The sequence below is a fragment of the Labeo rohita genome, chromosome 15 (assembly GCF_022985175.1).
Source record: "Labeo rohita strain BAU-BD-2019 chromosome 15, IGBB_LRoh.1.0, whole genome shotgun sequence".
Lineage (NCBI taxonomy): Eukaryota > Metazoa > Chordata > Actinopteri > Cypriniformes > Cyprinidae > Labeo > Labeo rohita.
Window position 1 is genome coordinate 14,116,239 of NC_066883.1, and position 23,140 is coordinate 14,139,378.

The window sequence follows — 23,140 nt, forward strand, 5'->3', positions numbered from 1 at the left end:
ACAGTTACTCAGAAAAGAGAATAATTAAAAAAGAATAAATAATTAAAATAGATATTAAACATTAAATTCCTATTAATTTTATAAATGATGTAAAAAATAACTGTATATTGTGAAAATAATGAGAGTCATAAGAAACTTTCACATAATTATAATATAATATAAAATATAATGTAATATAATATAATATAATATAATATAATATAATATAATATAATATAATATAATATAATATAATATAATATAATATAAATTTAACAATGACCTGCTGATTGTTATCCTTCTAATAAAAGTTGTTTAAAAATAATACATTAAAAATAGACATGGAATATTAAATTAAATTAAATTATTTTATACTGTGATGACAGTTGCTTACAATATAATATAATATAATAATATAATATAATATAATATAATATAATATAATATAATATAATATAATATAATATAGCATTTAATGCACATGCTAAATAATAGTGGATTCTCTGTGACAACTTATGAAGTGCCTTATAACCTATCGTTTCATTGAAACAATTACTCCAACACTCAGATGTGTCCTCTATATAATTGTGTATGTAAGTAGGTAAGTATGGAGTCAGATCCATTTTTTTCTTTGGTTTTCCTGTAATGAACTAACACATCTATAGACAAATACTTCCTTCTAAACCTATTTTGTGTAACATTCAGGTAATGTGGTAATCTGAGCCCATTTTCCTGCATATGAGATTTCAGGATAAAAACAAAAAAAAACAAAAAAAAAAAAAAACGGCACTTCCTTCTGTGTCATTCCACAGAATGTAAGATATACTGCACCAAAAAGATGAGAAGGATATATAGACAATGACATCGGTGGGAAAAAGGAAAGACAGAAGCAGGGGTTGGTTATAAAGAGGCTTGATTCTGAAATGTATATTTCTTTTACAGGTTTGCCTCATGAAGACTCATTTCCATGAACACAGAGGACGTGGAGTGTAACATATCCATCCAGTCTTCATCAACATCAGATTATCAGACCTTTTGGAATACAGATCAGGACTTTATTTTAAAAACAGTAAGGTCTTGTTTAGTTTTTCCATTTATTGTTTTATTATTATTCATTTATAATATATTTTATGTAATGTTACAGTATGCAAGACATAAACCTTTCCAAAATGAAAGCAAATTTGATATGTAAAACAGCAGATATTGCCTAAGTTGTAAGATGTTTAAAGGAACTAGACTTGTAATTGTTCTACAGTATGGGTTATGATTAATAGCAGCATCATAATAATTAAAGCTAATTAAGTTACAACATTTACTGTAGACTGTTTAGTAAGTGTGCGTTTATGTATCAGGCAGGATGTGAGTAGAATGTTTCCGCTTTACGTGGACTTAAAGTAACAGGAAGTTTAAGTTTATCAGGATATGAATATGATTTATTCCTCTCAATCAAGTTGATTTGCTAAATATCCAATATACAGTATAGTGTTTTATTTACTTCACTCAGTGTTTTAACCTTTAACCAGCACTGTTGTATGACATCAGCTTTGCAATTAAAGCTATGTTTTAGGTCCCATTTTTCATATTTAAGCAGCTAAGCCACATTCTTATTTGTGTTCTCACTGGCTTTGTTTTTCACATTCTTGCTCAGTTTTAAAATAATTTGAAGTACAAAAACAAAGTGAATCACTGAGTCACGTGGCACTTTAGTATCTCTACATCATAATGGTGGCTAAGCAACTTGCTTTGTCACGATGACAGTCTCAACAACATGTTTAGCAAGGTAAACAGCTCTGGTCATGGCTAGTCAGTGTGTTTCAAACAAAGGCCTTGTGATTGGAATCCATTACACATAGTTTCCTAATGCAAGACTGAGATGTTAGTGTCATGGGGTCATACTCATCAAAGAGAGGTCACACTGAACTGACCCAGAAACATGATCACTTTCCCACCGAAAACTTTCACAGAGAACTTTTTTCTCTACATCTCACTCAGTGTTTAGAGTGTGATAACAGAGCACCAGGGTCAACTGATCATTGATCCGTTTCATTTGATTATATAAAGGCTTTACTGTTTGTTTACCTTTGAACTATAGCAACATTTACTGATTTGAGCAGTGAGTTCAGAAAATGAGGTGAGAGAATCTATTCATAGACTCTGGTGTTTAATTCATGATGAGTTTCTCAATATTGGGTTTCTGGCATTATGAGGTAAAATATATATATGAGGAAGTCTTTAGTCATGTTGAGTAACTTTACTCCTAAAAGGAAAAAGTGTAAGACTGTTCTAGTTTGGGCAGCTTACATCAGACCTAACAAGATAACATTACATTTCGTCTGTGAAGAAATGATGAATTGTATGCAATTGAATTAAATTAAGTGTGAATCTGGATTCACAGTTATAAACTACTCTGTCAGGTAGCATTTATGATCAATTATGGTCATTTATGATTTAAAATCAAAACTAATTATTGAATCAAATGTGAAAATGGTTTCACATTTGTAAACTTTACTCTGACAGGTAGTGTTAGGGTTAGGGTTATCAAACAAATCAAACTGAACTGAATTAAATGTGAAAATGGTTTAACAGTCATAAACTTTAATCTGACAGGCAGTGTTTTTTTCATCGAAGGAGTAAAGTGAAGTAAACCAAATGTGAAAATGGTTTCAGAGTCCTAATCTTCACTCTGAGAGGTAGTTTTTTTTGTTCACCACAGGAGTAAAGTAAAGTGAAATGCACCCCAAACAAACCAAACTAAATTAAATCAAATTAAACAGAATCAAATGTGAAAACTGATGACACTTTATTCTGACAGGTAGTGTTTTTTTCACCTAAGGAGTAAAGTGAAGTGAAATTAATCCCAAACAAACCAAACTACACTAAATCAAATCAAACTGAATTAAATGTGTAAATGGTTTCACAGTCATAATCTTTACTGAGAGGTAATGTTTTCTCTCTCTCTCTCTCTCTCTCTCTCTCTTTTCTCTACTTCAGGAGTAGTTAAATGAACCCCAAACAAATCAAACTAAACAGAATCAAATCAAATTGAATCAAATGTGAAAATGCTTTCACAGTCCTAAACTTTACACTCAGAGGTAGTGTTTTTTTTTTTTCATCTAAGGAGTGAAGTGAAGTGAAATTAATCCCAAACAAACCAAACTAAATTGAATCAAATCAAACTAAATCAAATGTGAAAATGGTTTTAGAGTCTTAATCTTTTTTTTTTTTTTTCTACTTCAGGAGTAAAGTGAAAGGAACCCCAAACAAACCAAACTAAACAGAATCTAATCAAACTGAAACAAATGTGAAAATGGTTTCACAGTCATAAACTTTAAATCTTTAAATTAAATCAAATTAAACAGAATCACATGTGAAAATGGTTGACACTTTACTCTGACAGGTAGTGTTTTTTCACCTAAGGAGTAAAGTGAAGTGAAGTGAAATTAATCCCAAACAAACCAAACTAAACTGAATCAAATCAAACTAAATCAAATGTGAAAATGGTTTCAGAGTCCTAATCTTCACTCTGATAGGTGTTTTTTTTTTTTTTCTCTACTTCAGGAGTAGTTAAATGAACCCCAAACAAACCAAAGAGAATCAAATTAAACTGAATCAAATGTGAAAATGCTTTCACAGTCCTAAACTTTACACTGAGAGGTAGTGTTTTTTTTTTTTTTTTTTTTTTTTTTTTTTTTTTTTTTTTCACCTCAGAAGTAAAGTAAAGTGAAATGAACCCCAAACAAACCAAACTAAATTAAACTGAATCAAATGTGAATATAGTTTTATAGACATAAACTGCACTCTGATGAAAGCATCTTTGGAAGTGAAGTGAGTGAAGTGAATGAATGAGTGAACTGAGGTCAAGTAAAGTAAACTTAAGTATAGTGAAGTGAGCAAAGTTAAATGATGTAAATCATCTCAAATAAAATGCAAAAACTCTTTCACAGTCATATTCTAATCAGACAGGTAGTGTTTTTCAAATCACTGACATGAATAAAAATTAATTTCTTAATGTAACTTTGTATAATCCTCTTTTTAAATAAAGAGGTCACAATTAAATTAAGTATATGAGTAATGATACAACAGCATGAATGATATGGTCAGTTATTTCATTCTGAAAAACCCAGAGATTCCTGATCTAAATTAATAACTGATTTCATGAGCTGTCCTAATTAAAATACCACATGCATTTGCATAAACTAGGAGTCATAGCCACCAAAAACCTGTTTGAAAGAAGATCCGGGAAATTGAAAGTAATTCAAAAACTGTGATTAACTCAATCCCGTTGAACCACACACTAAACTACATTTGGTTAGATCCCAACGAGGAAGTAAATGCTGCAGGGAGGAGCGACGTTATCTAGGTGAGATGGGCGGCGGTGTCCTCTTACATAGGTAAGGGTTTTGATCGGAGGCAGGAAAACTCCAAACAAATCTGCACAAGACAGAGGCTGGATAGGTAGACATTTCTTTTTAAAAGACAGCAAGCAGCGAAGCGAGTTTGAAATAGCATTGGGGCAGATCAGGTGGCAGTAACTGTTAAGTGAAAGACAAGACTAGCAAGAAGTTACAGAAAAAGAAAAAAGAAGTCCAGTGCACAAAGAAAAAAGAGGACTGCAGAAAGAGGTGTCTTCGTCTGGCATAGAAGTGGCTTCTAAGGTCTCTACTGCCCAGCCTGCTGTGGTCTGTACGACCGGCAGATTGCAGGAACAAGTCGACAACAGCGGTAAAAACATGAGGGTGAGTGTGAACTTACTCATTCTAACTCGAAGAAGAAAGTTTTACTATGCACCTGTTAGCATAGAGCTTTAATAGGTGCAAAGAGATCGCTGGGTTGATGGTGAGTATTTTAAAGATAATTTATTTTTATTTATCTTTAAAATGGCATGGTTCTGTCGAGAATTGTGCGACTTTTGTAGATTTGCTATAAACTTGCACAGATTTGCTTTAATGCTGATAATTCTCTCATCATGTACTCACCTTTATGTCATGCCAAACTCATTTGAAAAACAGACTTATTATAAAAATAAATAGCCTAACGTTATATATTTATACAATAGTTAGTTGTTCCTTGAATCATTACAAGTCCAACAGCACTGGACTTGACGTGGTACATCCGTCATGTTATCATTATCATGTGATAACCTATACTGACATGGCTTAACCACAATTTTTCACCTGTGGCCTTATGGGATAGTCAGGTGTACATGTGTGCACTCTGGAATCTCGCCATAAATAGTAGGACTTTTCATGTAGTGTTTTATGAATTCAGACAGAACTTTTATCACATACTGTTTTACAATAGGATTGTAATATGATACAATAGGATACTGTAATATGCAGACTACCCGTCTGTGTGTTAATGATAGGGATTTTTCTGTGACTCTTTCTGCAGGTTCCATTGTTAGGCTCTTGTCATTTTTCATTTAGTCAGTTCATTGAAAGAAAAGAACACGTGAAAGTCTTACGACTGAGTCATTGAATCATTCACTTAAAAAATTACTAAAAAAATGAATCACTGTCGAACGAAGCAAGTGACTGTGAATGAGTCATTGAATAATTTACTCAACCTACAGTATTTATTCAAAAACGTAGGGTCATTCAGGCACAAAACGCTTCTAATGTGCGTTAGGGTTCGGATGTGGTTGCGTTTGGGACATTTTTCATTGGCGGACGAACAATAGACAAAGTGAGCGGTTGTCTCTAAAATGTAAGTTACTTGATATTAACTTCTTTGAATTTACACTTTATTTTAAAGGATCACTATTAACGTAAATGCATATTGCTAGCATATTGGTTGTTTATTAGTACTTATAATGCACATATTAAAGGAGAAGTCCACTTCCAAAACAAAGATTCACATATAATGTACTCACTCCATTGTCATCCAAGATGTTCGTGTCTGTCTTTCTTCAGTCGTAAAGAAATTATGTTTTTTGAGGAAAACATTTCAGCATTTTTTTATATCATGGACTGATATTGTGCCCCGATTTTGAACTTCCAAAATGCAGTTTAAATGCGGCTTCAAACGATCCCAATGCGGTTGTAAACGATCCCAGCCAAGGAAGCAGGGTCTCGTCTAGCGAAACGATCGGTTATTTTTATTAATAAAATACAATTTAAATACTTTTTTATTCTCAAACGCTCGTCTTGTCTTGCTCTCCCTGAACTCAGTGTATTCTGGCTCAAGACAGTTAGGGTATGTTGAAAAACTCCAATCGTATTTTCTCCCTCAACTTCAAAAATCATTTCAAAGTCATCCCACATCGCTGCAGAAGTACTGACCAAAGTAATCATGCAAAGAAGATCAAACACCCTTAACAAAAAAAGGTAAAATAGGGATATAGTATGATTTTAAAGTTGAGGGAGAACATGAGATGGGAGTTTTTCGACATACCCTAACTGTCATGACCCGGAACAAAAACAGTTTAAGCAGAGTGAGACAAGACGAGCGTTTGACATTAAAAAGTATATAAATTGTATGATTGTTTTGAAAATAACCAATCGGCTGGGATCGTTTACAACCGCATTTGGGATCGTTTGAAGCCGCAATTAAACTGCATTTTGTAAGTTCAAAATCGGGAACCATATCAGTTCATTATATGGAGAAAAATGCTGAAATGTTTTCCTCAAAAAAACATAATTTCTTTACGACTGAAGAAAGGAAGACATGGATGACAATGGGGTGAGTAGATTCTATGAGAATCTTTGTTTTGGAAGTGGATTTCTCCTTTAATGCCTTATTCTGCACGGCCATGATTTAGATTTAACAACTTAAAAGCTACCTTACTATTAATATGCAGCAAATTAGGAGTCGTTAATAGCTAGCTAATTATAAAAATTGGACCTTAAAATAAAGTGTATTTAAAAATAAAGATATTTATGCATTGGTAAAAGAGGCTTGGTTGCATCTTTTGAATTAGCAGTAAAATGTGTGGTGCAGGAATAATCACATAGGCCAGGGGTGCCCAACCCTGTTCCTGGAGATCGACTTTCCTGCAGAGTTCAGTTCCAACCCTAATCAAACACACCTGTCTGTAATTAGCAAGCGCTCCTTGAGATCCTAATTAGCTGGTTCAGGTGTATTTGGTCAGGGTTGGAGCTGAACTCTGCAGGAAAGTCAATCTCCAGGACCAGGGTTGAGCACCCCTGACATAGGCTATCATTTGTGAATGTGGATTCCTGCTTTGCATTTCAGTCATTTGAATAGGTTCCTGGTGCATGTGAGAATAGTATGCCTGTAGTTTTAACTGCAAAAGCTGAGACTTTAATAACAAACGCTTGGCTGCAGTTTGAAAGAAGCTGTTGGGTTGGCATGTGTAACTAATCTGCTTTGGCATGAGTTGGCTTTGATACTTCTCACCTGAGAAATCTCTTATGGGCCTGTGGGGTATAGTGTTCTTCTGGTCTCCTCAAGGGGCCTGCTGAAAGTTGATTATTTTACTTGAATATACAGTAACAACACTTGGCATGGAGTCAGTAATGACTGGTGTAGATCTGTTTCACAAAGCAATACCAGACCAAGCTGTAGAAAACAGTACGAGTATACATGCAGATAAACTGGAACGAGCAGACAATGACAAAGGGCATTTAAACATTTAAGCTATCCATCATTTTCTTGCTTAGCATTGTGCTTTTGTGCAACTGTCTGCTGTAATTTCATAGTTTCTAGTCAACTGTAACTCTTCCAAAACAGATACGATCTTGTTTTACAAGGTTCTACAGTACTTCCCTTTTCTCCTGTGCTGGCTGGTTTAACATTTAGTGAACTCTTCAAAACATTTTTCAATACTGTCCTTACCATTTGTATCCTGGTTTCTCTTTGACCAGTTCTCACTGTGTGATAACAACTCATTTACATGAAGTTGCACTTTCAGTCTCTGTCTCTCAAAGAGCTTTCAATGGTTTCGGTATTTGTTGAAAGGGGGATTCAAGCCCAATGTCAACCTTTCAATATGAATGTTATTTGCAATGTAAAATATCACCAATATTTTACACAATTTCACAATAATTTCTTATAATACAATGCTGTGTTCTGATTTTTACTGTGAAACCAATGCAGAGTAGGTCCTTTTCTGTGCTAATACAACAAATTACTATTAAAATATGACCATATTGCACTGCAATGTGGGATAATGTTGCAAGTAGTTTAATTATGATGAGTACTGCACCCTTTGGCTGGGATCTTTGACCTATGGCGAATGTTAAGTGTGTTAAAGTGCTTCAATAATATAATTTTATAACCAATTAAGGGTGGATTTAAATACTATTTTTGTGCCATTATCTTTGTGAGATAAATGAACTATGAGTTTTGCACGCACAGATACAGTATCAACAAGATAAGAAACATGATTCAAGAAAAAATAAAAACAAATACATTTTGCAACACAACACTGCAACACTAGTAAATGCGAACATTGCTAAAATAAATAAATAAATACATAAATAAATCCTGGGATTGTAAGATATTATGCAGATGCAAATATGAATATACAACAGTGCTGCTAAAAATACATCTATATATACATTTTAATTTGTACTGTAATTGTAATATAATAATATTAATTATAACAAATAATTATATAATTGTAATAAATATAATTTAATTATATAATTACAAATTTTATTGTATATGTTTCACTTTTTTTTAGAATTACTGATTTATTTTTGTCTCTTTTATCTGGTAATAATTTAACAAAATTATCTATGACAAAGCAGTGTGCTGAGTATATTGTATGGAAATGCTTCTCCTTTGATTTGACCTCATTTGATTTTAAAAGACAACTGTATGTTTAGGGTGTGTCATCTCATTCTGGTTTTTAAATTAGGAAGCAGAAAGACGGACACACCCCAAAACCAAGTCTGCATTGAAAACACTGTGGACGCTGCATTATGTTAAATGCTTTGTGTCAGTTCAACTTCCATCACGAAAGAAGTCGATCGTAATTCTTGTAGACTTGCACAGATACAATCACTAAAAAATTCAGAAGCTATCACACCCCATTCTTGACCTCAGTTCATACAGCTCATTAGTGAAATTGATCTGTGGCTAATCAGGCTCTGAGTGACATTATTTAGAGGCTTGTTAAAAAGTCATAAGTGCCATAAGTTATAGGCTGCTTTTAAGATTTGGAATTCGGATCATTTGAATCATCCGGTTTCTATTAATCATGTTATTACCTCCAAATCGCCATCAAAATGGTAAAATGTCTTTTTGAAAAAAGCACTCTGAAGATGTTTTCTTTCTAAATAAAATTTAACAAGGGAATTCGAACACCCAATTTGAGATTTGGCATATAAATCTATTATATCAACATGTTGCGGTTGCCAAAGGTGCTAAAATTCAAGAAGTTTGTACTTTCCATAACGATGAAAAGGAAACTCTTACTCATTTGTTCTTTGACTGTAATTTTGTACAATTCTTGGAACTTCCTAAGAAAATTTTAAAAATCATTTTAAATCATTTGGGATCAGTGAGACTTGCAATGTGTTTTTTAAGTGTCTTATGCTCATCAAGGCAGCAATTATTTGATTGAAAATACATAAAAAAACACGTTAATATTGCAAAATGTTATTACAATATAAAATACTGGTTTTTATTTTAATAGACTTTAAGATATTATTTATTCCTGTGATGCCATGCTGAATTTTCATACGCTGTTACTCCAGTCTTAAGTGTCACATGATCCTTCAGAAATCATTCTAATATGCTGATTTATTATTACAAAATCTTTTTAACCTTTTATTGATCAAAAAAAAATCACAGGTTAATCGCGATTAATCGTTTGACAGCGCTAATGAAAATACATGTAAAATACTTTAAAAACTTAAACTTGAGAATGTTTTTCCCACTTATCACAAATTTGGATAAAATTGTTCACATATTCCCCATAAACTATTTTGTCTCAAAGCATATTGTAAATTTCAACAATAATCTATGCTGTTGCATATAGTACAAGACATCAATATATGGATAATTCAAGATATACAAGCAGTGATTTCCATTAATACATTTAAATGGCAGCTTTGAGGGAATAAACATACAACACATGAATATAAAGTGTATTTAGACACGTTTTTCTTTATTCAAATAAGGCTTTATTCATTAAGACTGTGTGTTACTATCTTCTCTGACAACAATAAAATATTCACGTTCTCATGTTCTTGTCGAGACTGGATGCGTTTTTAGGAACTGTTTGTTTTGGCTGTTATTTTGTGGGTTGTTTCGAGCTGTCTGGAAGATCCGTTACACTGATACGAAGTGTTAGTCACTGTTTTGATTAGTAACCAGGTTTTAAGTTTCACCTCACTTTCTCAGATGTAACATTTCAGGTTTATTTGACCTAAATAAAGTAAACAAAAAAAGTATTTAAGGAGACTTAACAGTTTAAAGATGTTTTTAAAACATACTATGGAATACAAATTGGGATACAGATGCCCCGTTCATGATCATTTATATACAAGTTCTCGAAATTAATTTGACATGATAAGCAAAAGTGTTAAAACTACAGCCTTGGCTTATCCAATACAATCAAAATTAGATTTGCATAAATACACGAGAAATGTGCATGAGTTGTCATGAGAGTATTTGTCTTCAAGCATAACAACAATAGCACTAATGTAATTTTCCACATCAGTGACTGAAATAACCATCCCAGATCAACAGGAGTAAAATTGAAAGAGATGTGAAAGCCCATTGGATTATATAACCAAGAGTATATATTGAATCCATATAATATCACCAGCAAGAAGTAAATTATCTATCAAAGTCCCGGTATCTTCCTGTGGTCTGCAGCTTTAACATCAGAGCGTAATAAATACAGTTGTTGTTTGTTACTTTCTGCAGGCCATAAACTGCGGCCTACGTGTTTTAGCTGAGTAGGATGGTTTACAAGGAAGTGTGTGAGATTTTTAAGAACAACTTGGGGAAAAAAATCCCTTGTGACACATTGAAAGCGATACAGAAAACTGCAGTTGAGTCATAAAGCTTCAGGGTTATGAATGTGTGAAAGACATAACACAATAACGTCTCACTTTCTCTTTCCTCTTCTCTCTTCCTCATTCTTGTTCTCAGACCAAGGCTAAGGTTCCTGAAGAGAACACCAGACCCTTAAACCCACCACCACAACAACAAGGTACAGTATCTGGGCTAGCTGGTCTAATATATCAGTCCAGTAATTACCTTCTGTTGGTTCAAGTAACCACACTGAAACCACACTGCACTTCATTTCAACTTCATTTATATAATCTTTCTCCAGTGGCCCAGCGTGGTAAACACAGAAAACCAATGACGGCTCCAACGACTCCGAAGGAGAAAAGTCCAAATAGGAAAAAGATCATCATTTCGGTCCTGATGGTGGTGGTCGTACTGGCCATTGTGGCTGTGGCTGCTTTCTTCAGTAAGTTCCAGGGAATTTTTAATTCCGTCTGGATTTTATTTGAACACATGATTAAGATAATAGTGGAGGCCAAGGCTAGTTGGCTTGTTTCTTATGGCAGGTTTTTGTCTGAAAGTCAAAAACATAATATAAAGACTAGGCTACTTTAAAGTTATTGGACGTGTCTGTCCACTGTCCACTGAGCAAGCACTTAGTGTCGTCAAACTGTACAGTGCAAGTAGTCATATTGAAATCTGTCATTAAATGGCGTATTTATCACAGTTTAAACAGTAAAACACTTATGCAAAATTTATGTGACAGCAAAAATATAAAAGCTATCATGCACAATTACTGAATGATAGACTTAAAGCGTACAGCGTACAGTTCATGACACTGAAAACATAAAAGCTCAAAATAATTAATTGCATAAATGTATAACATTCTAATTAGGGCTGTCAAATTGATTAATCGTGATTAATCACAATTAATTGCAATCAGTCGCAACCAAATAAAATATATACATGTATGTGTGTGTTTATGCTGTACATACATATAAATATATACAGTACACAAACAAATATTATGTAAGCATACTTTTATTTTGGTTGTGATTAATCGTGATTAATCGCAAGTAATTGCAACAAAATAAATTAAATATATACATGTATGTGTGTATTTATACTGTATATACATACTATAAATATATAGAGTGCACAAACAAATATTATGTAAGCAAACTTTTATTTTGGTTGTGATTAATCGAAATTAATCGCAATTAATTGCAACCAAATAAGTTAAATATATACATGTATGTGTGTATTTATGCTGTATATACATATAAATATATACAGTACACTAACACATATTATGTAAACCTAAACTTTTAGTTTGGTTGTGATTAATCACATATAATCACAATTAATTGTAATTAATCACAATTAATCGCAGCCAAATAAATATATGTATGTGTGTATTTATGCTGTATATGCATATAAATACATTTGCGCAAACAAATATTATGTAAACGTAAACTTTTATTTTGGTTGTGATTAAATGTGATTAATGGTAATTAATCGCAACCAAATAAATTAAATATATGCTGTGCATGTATGTGTGTATGTATACTGTATATACATATAAATATATACAGTACACAAACAAATATTATGTAAACATAAACTTTTATTTTGGTTGTGATTAATCACGATTGATCAGTTTGACAGGCCTAATAATATTTAATATTAAAACAAATAATATTTTAAATATTTGTGAAAATTTCAATTAATACTTTGTGTAAATTCGTAATATTTAAAGTGTAAAAACTGTTATACGTCACATACATTTATAACAATCCATGCATGAAAATAGTAATGAATTCTTCATATAAACTGTATTAATTTATAACACTTAAAACATGTGATACAGCAATTAATGCACTGTATAAATGTATACACTTTTAAACGTGAAAACTGTAATACATAGCAAAAAAAAATAAAAAATAAAAACATGAATAACACTAAAAACATTTTAAAACTGCAATCAATACACAACATTTATAGATGTCAACATGTAAATATATAATATTTATAGTAATTAATGCACTATATAACTAATTTTTTTAAATATTTGTGAAAATTTTAATTAATACATACATTTATAGCATTAAAAACATTAAAACTGCAATACATTGATTGGATACATTTATAGCATTTAAACCATGCAAAAATGGCAATGAATGCATGCTATGAATTTATAAGATTTACATGTGAAGTTATAATAAATATATTTAAAACATTTAAAATGTTTACAACTTACCCTGACCTCATTAAAATAATACTAATAAATAATAATAATAATAATAATAATAATAATAATAATAATAATAACAATAACAACAACAACAACAATAATAATAAATCCTGAGAACACAGTTCACCTGGGACACAGGCCTTGTTTAATGTTTGTTTTTAATGTGGTTCAGGTAAACTGACCTACTATTTCCTGTTTATAACCTTTCACATATTCATTTTTTGCAATGAAAATGAGTCACAAGTCGACAAGTCTAATCTTCTCATCGGCAACAGTTATTTAGTCACTCTTTTGACTGTTGTGACTCAAGAGACATAAACAGACTGATTCATTTAACCTCATTGCTAATTGCTTTCATAACAAGTGCTGTTTTTGCTCCTCTTCTTCATGACACAGTCAAGCAGTTACTCGAAACCAAGTATTACTTTTGCTCCAAGTCGGTGAAGTTCATTCCACTGGAGAAGGCCTGTGATGGGAAAGAGGACTGCAGCGGAGCCGAGGACGAGACAGCCTGTGTCATGAAGTTTGGAGCCAACTCCACCTTCCCCCGTAAGACACACAAACACAAACACAAACACAAACACTCACACGCCCACATGTGTGCAGTCAGCACTGACAGAACCTGTGTGTCCTGTTTCAGAATAAACATGACAAATCCCCCAGCCTCACCCTTTTTCTGTCTGATATTTCCTGGATGTCAGTTTGAAAAATGTTTTTCTGTCTGTCTCCATAGTACGGTTGATGACAACACGTAATGTGCTGCAGATATTCAGCCCTGATGAGAATAAATGGAAAAGTGTATGTGGAGACAGTTTCACCCAACAACATGCTGAGACTGCGTGCCAGCAGTTGGGCTACTCAGTGTGAGTGTTAGCCCAAAAATATATTTTATTTTATTTTATTTTATTTAGTATTCATTCATTCAGCTTTACTTTTACCTTTAGCTTTAGTTTGTGTACTGTGTGTAATTATTATGTTCATATATAAATACACACAAATTACTGTATATATTTAAGAAAAATATGTTATTTACGTACAAAATATATTTATTTATATATTATAAATTCTATAAAAATTATAATAAATACATATACTTGTAAATATTTCTTAATTATATACATGAATGTGTTTGTATTAATATATACATAATAATGACACACAGTACACACACATATATTAGGTAAACTCAAACTTTGTATGTGATTAATCACCCTATTTTACTTGACTTGGCAACTAGCTAAAATAAAACATATATGTATATTTTTAATTTTGTAAGTTTTTTTTTTTTTTTATTCATTCCTTCTGTGAACATTTCAGACTGAGAAATAAATGTAAGAATACAATTTATATTCTTATCTCAATGTATTTGTGTTTTTCTGTTTTCAGTAAACCCACTTTCGGCACAATTCAAGTGGGTGTTTTGCCGTCCGATCTGAAGATGTCTTTCTGTATGGTGGGCTCGTCTAAAACCCAGACCTTCCTGTCCACCGTATCAGACCTGTAAGTTTGTTTATACACTGCACTTATGTACATACAGTGGCCACAGAAGCAAAACATTTCAGAAAAAGTACTTATTGTGTTCATATTGTATTGCAAAACACTTTTGCTGCTATTGAGGTAGGATATGGGTAAGGTTAGGGACAGGTTTAGTGGTATGGGTAGGTTTAAGGATGGGTGTAAGGGGTGGGTCAACAGTGTAAGTATAAATATAACTAATTACAGATGTAATTACATGCAGGGATTTAAAATATAGGTATAATGTAAAAAACATGTATGTACACAATAAGTGCATTGTACTTAATTCATTTAAATGTAAGTACATTGTATAGTTAAGGCTACCTGATATAAAGTGGGAGTGGTTTTTTAATTACTTAGCTTTTTTCTAGCTGTCACATGTTAAGTATGAATGAGTTGCTGAAGCCATTATTAATTTTGGTTGTAAGCATTCTCACAGTCTCTCATGTTTTCTCTCTGTTTCTCAGTAAGGTATGCAGCCAGGGATCCGTCATCACGTTGACTTGCTCAGGTAACTATGAAGTCCTAATCCAACAGCCAATTAGGGCATTAGTCATTAATAAAACAAACTGATCATTACAACAAGCACAAAACTAGCAATACACCGTCAAATAACACAGAGGTGTGTTCACTGACACAGTAAGTCATCTGGACCAGGGCAATTTAACATGACAAAACATGTTGAAACAAGACGAGAACTGTGCACAAGTAGTTTCATGTTTGGTTAAACTATCCCTTCAGTGTTTTTGTGTAAAGGAACGACATATATTATGACATATGTGACCCTGGGTCACAAAACCAGTCATAAGGATGAATTTTTGAAAGTTGAATAAAAAAGTTTCATGAATAAGCTTTCTATTGATGTATGGTTTGTTAGCATAGGACAATATTTGGCTGAGATAAAACTATTTGAAATAAAATAAAATTAAATTAAATTAAATCAATCAAAAATCAAAAATTAAGTTTGATATATTTAAGGTAGGAAATTTACAAAGTATTTTTATGGAGCATGATCTTTACTTAATATTCTAATAATTTTTGGCATAATAATTGCTACAAATGTACCCGTGCTACTTATGACTGGTTTTGTGGTTCAGGGTCTCTTATATTTGTATTATCCAATTTTATTTTATACAGAACATACACGTTTTATATCATATATTCTTTTATTATGATGAGAGACACATTTTGTGTGTGTTTTATGTTGATATAGGTTTTAAAATCTTACCTGCTGTTTTATTTTGTAGCGGAGTGTGGGTTGTCCAGAAACCAGGACCGGATTGTGGGTGGACAGGATGCAATCATTGAGAATTGGCCGTGGCAGGTCAGTCTGCAGAACATCGGCCAGCACACGTGTGGAGGGTCACTGGTGTCTCCAAACTGGGTCGTGACGGCGGCCCACTGCTTCAATGGGTATGTGTGTAAATCACTTTTACAAAGCAAATTCATGTTTAAAGGAACACTCCACTTTTTTTTGAAAATAGGCTCATTGTCTCTTGAGCATAACTCTGCATCACAATGTCATTGAGACATTTTGCTCAGGCAACCAATGAGACTCAGGATCATCATGAAGCTGTAAAGCCATGCCCTAGCAACCATTTAGAGCACCCTAGCAACTAATCCAATGGACTGCCATTATAAAAGGACCAGATGGATATCTGTGGATCAAAATGTCATAAATACAAGAGTATGGGCCCGTCTGACTCAGGGCAACAGCTATCATAAATCACCATTGACACTTCCTAGCCACAGCCTAGCAACTTTCCCTAAAGTGGCATATCTTCAGATCTGAATGTCACAGAGGCACAGGATTTGATTTATGTCATTTATACTGGCAAATAGCTTCATTGGCAGCCTCAAATCCACTTCCTAACAAGAAAACAGACTACCCTAGCAACCATTTAACAATAATTATATCTCTGCATCAGAACATTGTATAGACATGGGACTTTGCTCTTTTGACTCATGTTAGCAAACAGGATTTCCAACATGGTACACATTCTAGCAGTGAATAGCTACATGCTAATAGTGATTAGCTAAAAGTTCAAACATGCTTAAAACCCCATCTAATTGTTTAAAAAAAAAAAAAAAAACTTACAGTAACTGCACAGTGCCAAGTTTTGCCGCAGCAAGCACCACTCAGATTTTCTTCAGAAAATGTACATATCTAGTTATTATTATTGTTGTTACATTAATAAACAATAATAACAAACTACTAACTAATGAACTAACTGAATAATAGATAACTAAATAAAAAGAATATTAAGATTTAAGAGATTATTTATTATTATTTTTATTATTATTAACCACTTGTAATGAAACAAACAGGTTTATTTAATATTACTTATGAATAAACTAAACAATAATACATATTAGAATAACTAGTTTAGACCTTAATTCATTTGTTGTGAATTAAGGTCTAAACTAGTTATTCTAATATTTCAAAATCTGTTTTTGCAGTGTCATAAATATATATGGCATATATATATATATATATATATATATATATATATGTATGTATATATATAATATATAATATCATATATTTTGCTATATTTTGCACTTGCATCTCATGAGCTCCTAGCAATTCCATTAGGGATGCTCATTTCACTTAATATGCTTGTAGGCACGTGTGGTTGCACATGTCGACACTCCCTCGTGAGTTAACAAATATGTATACACCTCATTCTTCAACGTGGAAGTAAGCCTATGGGTGAGACTTCTGGTTCATTAGCCACTAGGGAGATAACGAGGAGATATAGGGAGATAAGGAGAAGAATTACAATGTGCAGTAAATTGTAAAACTCTTTGCACTACAAACCAGTCTGTTCATAACCAAGATAATATGTTCAAATAATATGGTAAGACGCACAAATTTGCAATTTTCAGCAGCAAAACAAGCTGTTTTGTACAGCAAAAATAGCTGGACGAAGAAGAGAGACCCAATTTATGAATTTCCGTGCCTGCTCTATAAGGTGGATAGAATACATATACTTTTAAAACCTTTTAAACCATTTAAATGATAGTACTAATCATTCAAAATTCTTACTTTCGGTTAACGGTTAAACGGTCAACAATAAGTATCCCTAAATTCAATCAAAGTCTGGTTCATCAACATATGTCTGTGTAGTTTGTATAGCCTACATTCATTTAGTTAACACAAGCAATGATGTGCTGTGTTGAAGCCTGCAACGGTCACAAGGAACTGATACATCTAGGAAACATGAGTCATGGAAGGAAAAATGTTTTTATTATTAACATCAAAGATTTGTTCATAAACAAAATCTTTCATAACCCCAACAAGTTCACCCGGTTTGAAAACCGCAGTACGTCATTCATCATTCACGATGTAAAAACAGAAGAACTCAGTACTGAATTGTCTTACCTGACGCACATAAAGTGAAGCTTTGTAAATAGAACTAATACAGGGTGTAAACATTACTTAAACGAGTAATGTTTTTTAAAGTCACATTGCTCTTTTATTCTTCAGGGAGGGTAAGAAGACTCTGAGCAGATGGAAGGTGGTCTCTGGAAACACGTATCTGGGCTCTGCTGGAGCTTCTTCTGTGGACAAGATCATCGTCAATAGAGATTACATCTCAGGACGCAACGATTATGACATTGCCATGATTCGACTCCAGTCTCCCATCACTGTGGGAGGTACATCAGATACAAATACACACACAACACGCACTGTTTGACATCAGAAATTCAAGATGACTAAATATGATCCGAGTCAAAACCCGGAAATTTTGAGTTACTTTCTTTTAAACTTAACACAGCAGCAATACTATAATTATGAATAAAATATATAATAATTATGAAAAAACAATATTAATCAATATCAATATTAAAATTTCATAACAATGTTGTTTATTTATTATATTTTTAAATATCATGAGTATGAAATAACAATTGTTTATTACTAAAACTAATTACAGGTTTGTTGAATATTATTTTATTATTAGCTCTAGTAGAGCTAATAATATGTCTAAATTATTTATATGGAATTCTATATTTTAACACATGATGCATACATTTTGTAATTATAATTTCATAAATTATTAACATATATTGAAAGAGTTAAGTAATATAAAATATTTTAATTAATTACATAGTTTTTGTATGTGCTAAATGGTTAATTAATATTATAATTTTGAGATAAACTGAGATAAAATATAATTATTTAGACAAAATGCTATTTTTTTTTTTTTTTTTTTTTTTTACATCAGTGCATCCGTTCAATCCTTCAAGGTCAGTTTTGTGTGTTTTCTTTTGAAAAATGGTACTAATGTCATTATTATTTTCATTTTAATCACTTTCAGAATCCCGTAGACCAGCATGTCTTCCGCCTCAAGATCTTGGACTTAAAAATGGAGACAACGTAGTTGTGACCGGCTGGGGTCATCTGACAGAAAAAGGTTCGTGGCTTTTTTTAGTTTCCCGCTCTTTAACAGAATCCTTATTATTCAAATTTAGTTTCTATTAAAAACCTTCTATTCAAAATCTATTAATACCTCAAACCTTACTATTATCTGGGTGTTTTCCTGCAGGAAACTTGTCTCCAAAGTTACAGAAGGCTCAGATCCCTCTGATAGACAGAGACCAGTGCTCAAGTCCCGCAGTGTACGGCTCTTCTGTCACTCCCAGGATGATCTGCGCAGGTTATCTGACCGGAGGAGTGGACGCGTGCCAAGTATGTTTAATGGTTTTCTGTGTACTGTTAGTTTAAACAAGTGCAGTGTTCTTAGAATAACCTTTTGTATTTTTCTCTCTCTAAAGGGTGATAGCGGCGGTCCTTTGGTATATTCATTTAACCGCTGGATGTTGGTGGGTGTTGTGAGTTGGGGTGTGGGTTGTGCCAGAGAAGGTCGTCCCGGTGTTTACACCAATATGGACCAGATGCTTGACTGGGTCCATTCAGTCATGAAGGTATGAGCATATTGTTCCAAAATCACATATTCAAATCCTGTTTTACGACCGCTAAAAGGCATGTTCTGTATAGTTTGAATATGTGCGGAAGCTTGTTTCTGACACAGAATAATTATTTCACAATTTTGACTTTCAAATTGTAAGATACAAGCTCAAAATTGAGAGATATAAACTTACAATTCTTAGAAAAATGTCAAAATTGTGAGAGATATTTTCACCTCTTTCTTGCAATTCCGAGCGCAATTCGGATTTTACATCACAATTCTGACCACTTTTTTCCCACAATTGTGATATGACACATATGAGATATGAACTCAGAATTGCACATTTCTGTAAAAAAAAGTCAGTATTGTGAGATATAAACTCACAACTGTGAGATAAAAAGTCAGAATTGTGAGATAAGTCGCAATCGCCTTTTTATTTTGTTGTTGTCGATTCAAGAAAAAAAATCATAATTCTGGGTTTATATCTCACAATTTTATGTTTATATCTCACAGTTGTGACTTTTTTTTTCTCAGAATGGCGAGTTAATATCTTGTAATTCAGACTTTTTTCTCCAAATTGCAAAAAAAAAGGTCATAATTCTGGGTTAATATTTCACAAATCTAAGTTCATATCTCACAAAGGTGACTTTTTTCTCTGAACTGTGAGTTTATATCTCACAATAGTGAGTTTATACCTTCTGATTCAGACTTTTTTTCTCAGAATTATGAGAAAAAGTCTGAATTGCATGATATAAATTCAGAATTGCAAGAAAAAGTCATAATTCTAGGTTTATATCTCACAAACGTAAGTTTATGTTCCACAGTTGTGACTTTCCTCCAAATTTGGGGTTTATATCACACAATATTGAGTTTATATCTTGCAATTCAGACTTTTTTCTCTGAATCGCTGGGAAAAAAAGTAATAATTTTGGGTTCTCTATCAGGGTTGGGGCCATTCATGAATTGAATTGAGAATGAATGGTAAATTCCAATTCACTTCCTGGAATGGAATTGGAATTGCATGCAGCTGACAGGAAATGGAATTCGGAATTGAATTGGAATGTCAGGAAACAGAATTGAAATCAAATAAATTCCACTACATTCCACTTGAGATATTTAGGCCTGAGAGATGCAATCTTAGCGATGCCAAATTTCAGGACATTATGATAATTCGATGCAATAAAAAGTGAATGAAATACATGAATGAACATGACTCTTTTTTTTTTTGAGTTGAGACATATATTATGTGGTAATCGTATATTGAATGTATAGTACATCCAGAAACTTGTACAGTTCTAATTTTTATTTACTTGCATTTGATCAACTCTGTTTCATACATTACTTGGTATTTGTAAAGCATCATAAATAAAGTTCAAATGTATGTCTCTAAATGCAATCACAAATAAATGCTCAGAAACAGCAGTAAACGGAATTCAGTGGAATTTCCCTGAATTGAATTCCACTTCCTGTAATTCCAATTCAATTCCAACTCTGTTTCCTGTAATTGTTGTTGAATTCCAATTCCAATTCCATTTCCTTCTTTGAATTGGAATTGTTGAGTTCATTCCTGAATTGACCCCAACCCTGGTTTATATCCCACAGTTGTGTTTATGAACTTTTTTTTTCTTGCAATATTGAGTTTATATCTTACAATTCAGACTTTTTCCTTTGAATTGTGAGAATAAAGTCATAATTCTGGGTTTATATCTCACAGTTGTGACTTTTTTCTCAGAATTGTGAGTCTATTTGTCATAATTCTAAATTTATATCTTTTTTTTTTTTTTTTTCTCAGAAGTGAGATATGAATTCAAAATTGCAAAGAAAAAAGTCACATTTCTGGGTTTATATCTCACAATTCCGAGTTTATATCTTGCAGTTGTGACTTTCTTCTCAGATTTGAGATATAAACTCAGAATTGCAAGAAAAAAGTCATAGTTTTGGATTTATATCTCAGAATTGTGAATAAGAATAGTGAGATTAAATGCTGTAATTATCTTTTTTATTTTTTTATTCTGTGGCAGAGCAGAATTATGAGATATAACCTCGGAATTGCAAGAAAAAAGTAATAATTCTGGGTTTATATGTCACAATTTTATGTTTATATCAAAGATTATTTATTTATTATTATTATTATTATTATTATTCTGTGGTAGAAACTGGCTTCCATAACAATGGGTAGTATAAATATAAATATATGAATATACTACATCTGACAAATCATTTTTTTAATTCTATGAATTCGGACATACTGCTCTTTTCGTGTAATGTTTAGTATGGAAGTAGGTATATTCGGCTGCAGCATTTGTCTGTGTACACCTGCTAAATGTAATTAAATGGAATACTCATGCTTGTTTGTCATCTTTAGGAGTACCAGTGAGTCTGGGATGGAGAGAAACAGCAAACCCACAGCACAGATTCACAGAGATCTACAGTCCTCAAAAAGAAAACATGAATTTATACACAGATTTGTGGAGTAACCACTGTGGGACTTTTTGGTCTGCATGCTCAGGGTCTAAAAGGTGCCATGAGAAAGGTGCCATGAGATTTTTGCACACTGAAATATATCATGTATGTATATAATGAGAACACATATGTTGTATTTTGTGGATCTACCACTTATTTGGGACGTATCAATGCAATCTTAAAGGAACAGTTCGCCCTAAAAATGACAATTCTGTCATCATTCACTCACCCTCATTGCTCCAAATCAGTATAACTTCTTTCTTCTGTGGAAAATGATAGAAGACGTTTCGAGGTCTGTTCAAGCTGCTCTCTTCCAAAGAACAAAACAGATTGGGAACAGAACTCTTAAAAAAAAGGTTCCAAAAACAACGCCATAGAAGAATTATTTATGGCTCCCTAAAGAACTTTTCAGCAAACATTTTAATAATCTCTAGAGCAGATCTCTAAAGAACCTTGAATAAAGGAAAGATTCCATGGTGTTAAAAGTTTTATGGAATCATAGATGCCAAATGAAGAACCTTTATTTTTAAGAGTTACAGGGTCAACCAGGTATCAAAATAGACAAAAAAATATAACTCAAAAAAAGTTCTCAAGTCTTCTTAAGACATAATGTAGCTTTCTGGAACTCACTTTAATTTAAAGTTGAAATCTTGCCATTTGATTTTAAAATATGGAGAAGACATTTCTTCCTTTGTTTTCAACTAAATAAAGGAGCATCATAATTTCACAAGGGTGAAAGAAAAAAAAAAAAAAAAAAAAAAATATATATATATATATATATATATATATATATATATTTATAATATATTTCTTGATGAACTGTCCCTTTAAATCAAAGTGACGTCAAATGCACTTTGAGACAACAGCCACAAGAGGGTGCTGTTTTTCTCTTTTTAATATCTCTGTACTTGTACTGTTGTCTGATATGGGGTGCCATGTTACAGTTTTGACTTACTCTGCCAAAATACTACTAAAATAGTACCTTTAAAAAGCTTAACAAATCTTAATGGACATATAATATTAAACATGGAATGACAAGTTATGGCGTCACTTAAAGAGGCCAACTCTTTTTATACAGACTGGG

The 23,140-nt window shown here is 32.6% G+C and overlaps 1 protein-coding gene across 3 annotated transcripts; it reads left to right on the forward strand.

Moving 5' to 3' along the window:
- The first annotated feature begins 799 nt into the window (after positions 1-799).
- tmprss4a (transmembrane serine protease 4a) lies at positions 800-22,817 on the forward strand. Of its 3 annotated transcripts, XM_051130077.1 has the most exons (14): positions 800-846; positions 922-1,048; positions 11,050-11,110; positions 11,234-11,374; positions 13,559-13,711; positions 13,896-14,025; positions 14,549-14,662; positions 15,145-15,188; positions 15,925-16,090; positions 18,168-18,337; positions 19,003-19,098; positions 19,231-19,373; positions 19,460-19,609; positions 21,959-22,817. In XM_051130077.1, the coding sequence occupies exons 2-14, from the start codon at positions 947-949 to the stop codon at positions 21,968-21,970; spliced, it is 1,482 nt and encodes a 493-aa protein (XP_050986034.1). In that variant the 5' UTR covers positions 800-846; positions 922-946; the 3' UTR covers positions 21,971-22,817. The 3 variants fall into 3 exon arrangements, with proteins under 3 accessions (XP_050986034.1, XP_050986033.1, XP_050986035.1); XM_051130076.1 differs by having other exon boundaries at positions 805-1,048; XM_051130078.1 differs by lacking the exons at positions 800-846; positions 922-1,048 and adding an exon at positions 3,783-4,715 and having other exon boundaries at positions 21,959-22,816.
- Positions 22,818-23,140: the final 323 nt, after the last annotated feature.